This window comes from Halyomorpha halys, unplaced genomic scaffold (genome assembly GCF_000696795.3).
Source record: "Halyomorpha halys isolate HHAL.00 unplaced genomic scaffold, Hhal_1.1 Scaffold100.1, whole genome shotgun sequence".
NCBI lineage: Eukaryota > Metazoa > Arthropoda > Insecta > Hemiptera > Pentatomidae > Halyomorpha > Halyomorpha halys.
Window position 1 is genome coordinate 271,782 of NW_027112088.1, and position 7,968 is coordinate 279,749.

At 28.7% G+C, this 7,968-nt stretch overlaps 1 protein-coding gene across 1 annotated transcript; it reads right to left on the reverse strand.

Moving 5' to 3' along the window:
• Window positions 1-3,765: 3,765 nt before the first annotated feature.
• On the reverse strand, window positions 3,766-7,654 carry Prp18 (pre-mRNA processing factor 18; the record flags this gene model as incomplete). Its single annotated transcript, XM_014415430.3, is given in 6 exon segments — window positions 3,766-4,088; window positions 5,193-5,405; window positions 5,506-5,721; window positions 5,803-5,972; window positions 7,155-7,269; window positions 7,349-7,654. Coding segments are annotated over 6 exon segments (1,023 nt in total). The 3' UTR covers window positions 3,766-3,842.
• Window positions 7,655-7,968: the final 314 nt, after the last annotated feature.

Genomic DNA, 7,968 nt, shown 5'->3' on the forward strand with positions numbered 1-7,968 from the left:
ATTTTAATAATAAAATATGGTCATTTAAATTCTAGTATTAATTGACTTAGGTTATGACAAATAGTTCATTCTCTCCATTAGTTTGTTTTACAATGTTATGAAAAGTAAATAACAATGTAAATATGATTTTACTACTGTGTTGTGTATTAGTATTGTCAACTGAAGAGAATAATATTTATATATAATAATTCATGTAGATTGAGAGAGTTAAGCATTTAACATATTTTCTGAGGATATATACCCCAAAAACATGTCATACATCGGCGTACCCAGAGGGAGGCAGCTGTCACTGATTGCCTCACCTCCTAGCTTCGATCCTGGGTAAGCCCTTGATGTCATACATGAAGAAATTAATAAAGATGAATGTCCTGATCTGCAGACATTTTTAAATAATTACATTTAATTTTTTATATTTCCTATTGCTGGGGTTCCTAAACAGTATCCTGTGGTGCCCCAAATTTATTCCCAGATTAACACAAGCAAATGCCACTATCTCAAAATACTCCCAAAAAAAATTAAAATAACCAATATACGATGCATTGCCGCATTTACTTTAAATTGGTTTTTCTTATTTTTCTACATACTTAACAGTTCTAAGAATAACTGTGCTGACTTTAATTTTTTTATCTTAACAAGGATGCAGGCAGTGTTTTTTTTAAATAGCTTAACAAGGGTGTGTGAGATGTTTTTATCCCAAAAAGGATGTCTTGGAAAAAAAAAGTTCAGGAACCGGTCCTCTAAATTACATTTAATTTAGTTCGCTTGAAATTATTAACCATCTAACATTTTTACTAGAAGTGAAAAATGGATAAATATGAACTAGGAAAGGATTCAATAATTAACTCAAAGAAATAAGAGGAAAAATATTTCTATAATATTGGCATTATTATACTGGAACTACACGTTTGCCACTTCCCACAAATCCAAAACTTGAACAAATGTTTGGTAAACAAAGGAAGCAACGAACGACTGTATCCACATGCTTATCTTTCTTTTGAATTTTTTCAGCTATAACATTTGATTTAATCTATTTTTACTATTAACAGAAACGAAATAAAAATAAGCAAAATGAAAATAAAACGTAAATATTAGCAAAGTAGGTTGTAGATGACAAAAATTCATATAAAATGCACAACAAAACCTATAAATTCAACATTCGTTCTAGAATTTAATTATTTAAAACATAAATTAATTAAATTAAATTAATTAGGCCACAAATATTCATCTATTGGCAGTTCTAAAAAAATGCAAACTGAACACAAACATTATTTGATAATCCTTATTATTTTATCCCTTTGATTTGTGCCCAAAAACCGACACTCAACTGGTCGGCCACAAATTCAGGCCAACTTGTAACAGCCAATCCAAACGCTAGCACCCACACGAATTTGCCATTGTTTGGAAAACATGTGGAGGCCCCTTAACAAGGAAAGTTGAAAATTTATATTATTGTTATATTTAGAGGTATTAAAAAAAATTAAATGAAAAAAAAGAAGTAAATTTTCCCCTCCTAGCTTTATATCCAGTGTATAACAGGGAACCAAAAATAATTTGAGGCTTATAATTGAATTTGAAAGCTACTTAAATTTAATTAATTGTTTTAATTTATATTACCCAAAATTTTCTGACAATTATACTAAAAATTCCCACTATAGCACATTTCTAATATCAATATATTTTACAAATTTTATTATCTTGACACAATAGCATCACAAATCAATATTTTTATGAATTTCAGAATCAATATATTGGTCACTCTCTTATGTACACCGATGGTTTCAGAAGTGATAATAACAGCAATCATAGATGACTTCATAGTCGAAAGAAATCTTCCCTGTGAAAGCAACTCATTTACTGTGGAACTGATACCAATTTACCTTGAGTTATGGGAGGCCTATTATAGAAAATATCCTACTATTCACAGATTCTATGAGTTTATTGTGACTATTGAAAAATGGTTAAATTGGACTGACCCCACAGTTTTATTCATCAGGACACGAGGACATCCCGGGGGATTGTAAAGCTGACCGTAAAGCGGCAAAAGCTGCATCATTGATCCCGCCATCGGACCGTTTTGATTGCCTCCAGAACGACATTTATCTTCTAAAAACAAAACAAATATTAAATAAATAGTAAGAAACCTTGGACCAACACAATAGAAAACAAATTAGGAGTGCAGTACTTCTATGGAAAACATCAATCCGACACGAAGTGATACTCACTAGACTACGAATTGGATTGACTGGACTAACCCAAGAATACTTACTGTCAGGAACATATAGACCAAAATGTAGGCAGTGTAACATACCGACTGACTCCAGGCTTTAATAGACATTGTATTACCAAATCATTCGGCAACTTTACTGAATGATAATAGCCCACAAATTCCTGAAATATTTGATTACCTTAAGAAAAAAATATGTATGCATGAATATAACAATCATTATTTTTTTACATCAATTGCTGTTATCAAATAAATTATTTTTATTTGCAATTTTATATATTTTTTTAATATTAACCATTGCTATGATATATTCTAGTATAAATATATTAGAAATGTTTCCATGATTGAAATTAAGTCAGTGTGCTTAGGCAAACATCACTATCGCTGTGGATTGCATAATTAAAAAAATAAATAAACAAAACATTCATAGAAACCTAAAAAAAGGTATGAAATAAGTATCCAATAGCAACCTAACATTAAAAACTAAAACATAAATAATATGTAATTCATAAAGACATAGAAGGTAATGGAGATTCAAGAAAAATGCTTAAATTTATGTCTTCTATGACACAATTAAAAGTACTTTTAACTTACTGAAAACTATTGAAATTAGAGTTACTGAAAGGTTCATTCGGAAAATCAGTAGCGGAAAGTATTGCCACAGTGAATAATATAAAAAATATCTGTTCTGAAACGTACAAGGATTAATTTTAACTCAAAGTAGGGTGCTAACTGAAAGTTGTGTGATACACACATCACGCCAGACTTTTTATTACTTTTATTAAAGCAATATTGCTGTTAAAACTAACATTTAAAGACCCCCTAAAAATAAAAAGAAGCACACTTCAGTCATATAGTCAAGTACTTACTATAAAAAATTAAATGTTACTTTTCTACTCAAAATATTAGCGCAATATCGAGGTCAGATTTTTTATAAATAAAAAATAAAGTGCTTATAAAGAGCATCAATTACTAATATTTTTAAAAAGTATAATTGAGCCCTAACAGCCAGTGCAGTGAGAAAAAAATAAATAAATTTACAGAAATTTAAAAAAAATACATTACTATCATTGATAATTTGTAAAATTTACATACTTTGTCTTTTTCCATGTTTCCAAATGCATGATAACATCTGTACATACATCTTAATGCTTTGCTTTTGTAGCGGCACATTTGACAAAAAAGTTTTTATTTTTTTAAATTTGTATTTAATGTGTTCTCTAGATTGTAATGTAGACTGAGGTTACTTTGTAACAGCCCTACTTGGCTTTGGAACAGTCTGTAGGATGACCTTGGGAGTGAAAGAGGCATCAGTCAACAGTTCTATCTTTGCAATACATCCAATTGAGAATAAAATGTAAACTTTTTTTTTTCAGATGTGCCACTATTAAACGACATATCATAAAACAGCATTATTCTACATTTATGCTAATATTCTTTGAAATATCACCTATACCTTGGATAAACTTAGTAGGGTCCCAGTCCTGAGGTGGAAAATTAATAATTAAAATTATTGGTACAGTGAAAGGATCGCTAATAGATAAGAGCTGATAAGTACTATTTTAATCATGAACAAATTTTTGTACATATATACAACAAAGATTATCTGTATTATTATTTAAACAGTTGAATTAGGAGCATATTCAACACATCTGGAAGGATTGGTGGGAAAAAAGTGTTGACACTTAGTCATAAGCCTTTTCAATGCTTGAATGTACTTCCTCTGAGTCTCATCATTCAATACATGGGCAACATTCTTCGAAAAAATCTTCTCTCGACCTGTTCTTGCATGGATACCAACCATTGTTACTCCTATTGGCCATGGTGCATTACCAATTGCCATCTGAAGATATGCATCACTTGCCTGTAAAAAGAATTTATTGAATAATAAAATTAATTAAAATTCAAGGAATCATATTTAAAAAAGTAACATCTATTCTGGGATCAAAAGAAATTGAGTTATTCGTGTTTATAATATTATTCAATAAAAACAAGAACACAAAAATATCTTGATAAATCTAGTTTATGATGGGGAAGTTTGGGAGGATGGTCAGTACGATTGTGTCTTTTTCTTATTTCTTAATTGATCTTTAATCCTCATGATACAAAGAGGGTTCAAATGTCCGAAAGAACATCAATAAACCAACATACAGACAAAATAAGTTTTACTCATTCTAACTGTTCCCCACAAACACATCCTGTATGCATTTTATAGCTAAAAATAATAGTTACTAACATATGCAAGTAAATGAAAATATTAAAAAAAAATTTAATGGTTAATTATTTCAAATAAACAAAACTAAAGATACTGCAGAGGAGTTATTAAAAAAAAAAAATGGCACTTGGTGATTCTCAGGAGAACTATTATCATCAGGATTCTTCACCAGTACTGTGTTAAATAATTGAAAATATTCACTTTAAAAGATACCTGTTTGCATGAATTAAAAATTTTTTTTTTATTTAAGTGAAATAATTTTAAACATTTTACAATGAAATAATAATGGTAAGGATTAAGTACCTAACACAATATGAGGTATTTTCACCTTAAAGTTTCTACAGAGAACAAGTAATTATCAAATAAGTACGAATATTTTGAAGCTCATAATATTATTTCCAGTTATTTTGTTTTAAATAAATTTAGAATCTGATAGTTGTTTTAAGATGAAATATTAACAGTCCACCTTAACTTAATTTAAAATCTAAAATAAAATTATAAAATATTTTTCAGATGGTTTCTGAAATAATTGAGCAGTTTATTTAAAAAAACCCACTCAAGATCAGTTCAGATGTGATTTGAATGTTTTTTGAAATAAACAACTCAATTTCAATAGGCATTAGTTTCTAAATATGTCATTCAAGTTTTAATTATTTTTAATTTTTATTTGTCAATTTTCTGAAATTAAAGTTTTAATAGACCTAATCGGCACACTACTTATAAATTACTGTGTCACTATTAAGTTAAACATACCATAATATAATCCCTATCAAGTAAATGCCTAACGATTTCAGTAAGGCTGTCTAAAATGTCTTCCGGAAGTGTTTTTGTTTTCAGCTTGCTCAATAATGGTTTTAAATACTGTTGTGTCTGAGTGTATGTTGCCAAAACCATTTTCCCTTTTGTAGCCATTTTTTCTGCATCATTCCGTCGATTCAGTTCATCTCCCCATAATTTTATTATAAGCTACACAAATGATAAAAAAAAAATGGAATTAAAACTTCAAAAATTAGGTATTTCAACAAAATAATATGATTAAGAACCTTTATCACAAATAAGAACATGCCTGTATAAATTTTGTAATCAAGTCCATGTCATATTTTAAATCTCCTTTTCCTAGTCTGGCAGCCATTTGCTGGATATCTTCATATGTAACAATATTATCCTGTGGCTTTTCTTTTGAATTTGCATCACCTTTTCCTTGTCCTTGTGATTTGAGTATTTCATCTAAATAGGCTTGATCAACTTTTTCCATAGCCTCTTGGAAATCATTTCTTAGTCCCTAAAAATTAGAGAAAATATAGATAAGCAATAAACATTTAAATGAAAAATCTTAAGTCCTTTAACATAACAGAATTAATGCCTTATTAATTTCTGGTTCCAATATTTCGCACTTGCGAAGGCGTTTGAAAGCTTCTAATTCAGTTTCAGCAAATAGAAGTATAGGTTCTCCTCGTTCCCTTAACCTTTTAATAACTTCTTTTCTTGATAAGGTAACATGATCAACATTGTCTACAGAGCTGGGATCTGATTCTAGAAAAAGCAAATCATTGCAAATTTAATATTTTTAACATATTTTTTATTTATATAATTACAAATACAAAGAATCAACAAAAATGAACAACGTATAATGACATTTTCAATATTGCTTTTTTTTTTTTTTTTTAAAAAAACATTTGTTCGTTAATTGTTCTGTATAAGTTGTTGTACAAAAGAGTTAAGGGCTGTGTTATCAAAATAACCTTGAGTTAATCTGTTACTTTGAACACTTAACCTTTAACTTTCTGCCTTAAATTAAAATACCACATTTGTCCGAATAAAAGACGGCTACGATTTTATATATAATATTTACAGAAAAAATAATGTTTATTAGAAATTAGGACTATATAAAATATTATAATATATATAAAAAAATTAGTTCAGATTTTGATTTTTATTAAATTAGGTTACTTGATGGAATTAATGCATTTATTTAATACACTTCTAATATATTTAGCATTGTTTTTTTGTTGTTATAAGTATATTATTCGTATTTAATAAGAAACAGTATTAAAACTACCAATAATTGGCAAAAATGTCTTCTCTGCAACCAATCTTTACTGCAACATATGGTGCCCAATGTCTGCGATTTATTTATATTAACTAAGACCATAACCTGTATTGACACACCTGACACTAGGGAAGTAATACAGGTGCCTTCATAAACTAAAGCCCTGGAATTCGACACCAACTGAAGAGTGGCCCACACTACTTCGGGTAAAATACTGAATACAAGAATGTATAATTTGACAAAATTTTTTGGAAGAATATCTCACCATATATTCGGGCAAATATGGTATATTTAAAAAGTTTCCTACCATGAAATAAGCATCTCTTAAGATAGATAAAAAAGAAGTTTATATGTAAATCTATAATTGGGTTTGATAAAGATTAACAGAGTAAATTGTTTTTTTGCAATGGATTAAGTTTAAAAGCAATATCATTACTAATAGTTAATCTCTTAGAATTATGAAATATGTATGCACTTTTAAACATATTAAAAAAAACCAAACAAGCAGTAATATCCAAAAGAAATAAAAAGTATAAAAATAGTATAAAAGCTGAATAAATAGAAGTTCTTGAGTAGAAAAAAAAGTGAAAACAAAAACAGTAGAATTACAACCAGTAACATTTAAAATTGTTCTAAACAATGGTTTAGAGAAATAATGACTTTACCTTCTTTAGGCTTGGGCAACTCTTCCTCAGGAGTAGAAGATCCATACTTTTCAAAATACTCTTCTTTTTGAATTTTAACAAGATCAGATCTCTTAAAATACTTTTTAGCTGGCTCCTAAAACAGAAGGTTCAAATAATACTGAACTTTCAATAATTAACAACTTAATTGATAATAAAAGTTTTAGTTAACTTACAATCAATTTCTTTTCTTCCAACAGCCTTTTTCGTTTTTCTATCTCAGCTTTTAGAATATCCATCTTTAACTTGAACTAAATAAACACAATAACTTACTGCATAACCTTCCAGGTAAATAAATAACTATCTTAATCGTAATTACAAAACTTCAAGTTGCTCATGAACGAGCCGCTCAAAACCATGAAGTATTAATTCCATTTGAAATGAATGGATGTTAGATGATTTGCAAATCCATTGTACAATATTTTTAAATGAAACAAGTATGGCGCTGAAACTCTTATCGGTTCAAGTTAACAGATTTTTTTCTTTATTTATTTTTTGGGGAGCTAAAGTAAACTTTTACCTTCATAAAATATTCTAATTCTAATTATTTATGGCTAGATGGATAAAAATGATGTCTGGTTCATTGGTGAGTGGCATCGGTAGGTTCAAATAATCTTGGTATAAAAGAATACAACCAAATTGTCCATCCTAAGTTGAGGTCTCAAGTTTTTGTGATTTTACAACTCTGGATAAATCAATGTATTTTTTTTTTTTTTTTTTTTTCCGAACCCTCTAAAACAGAAATAAAATGTGAGTTAGTAGTGCATTACTGTGTAGAAAGAAAAAGTAATTCGTG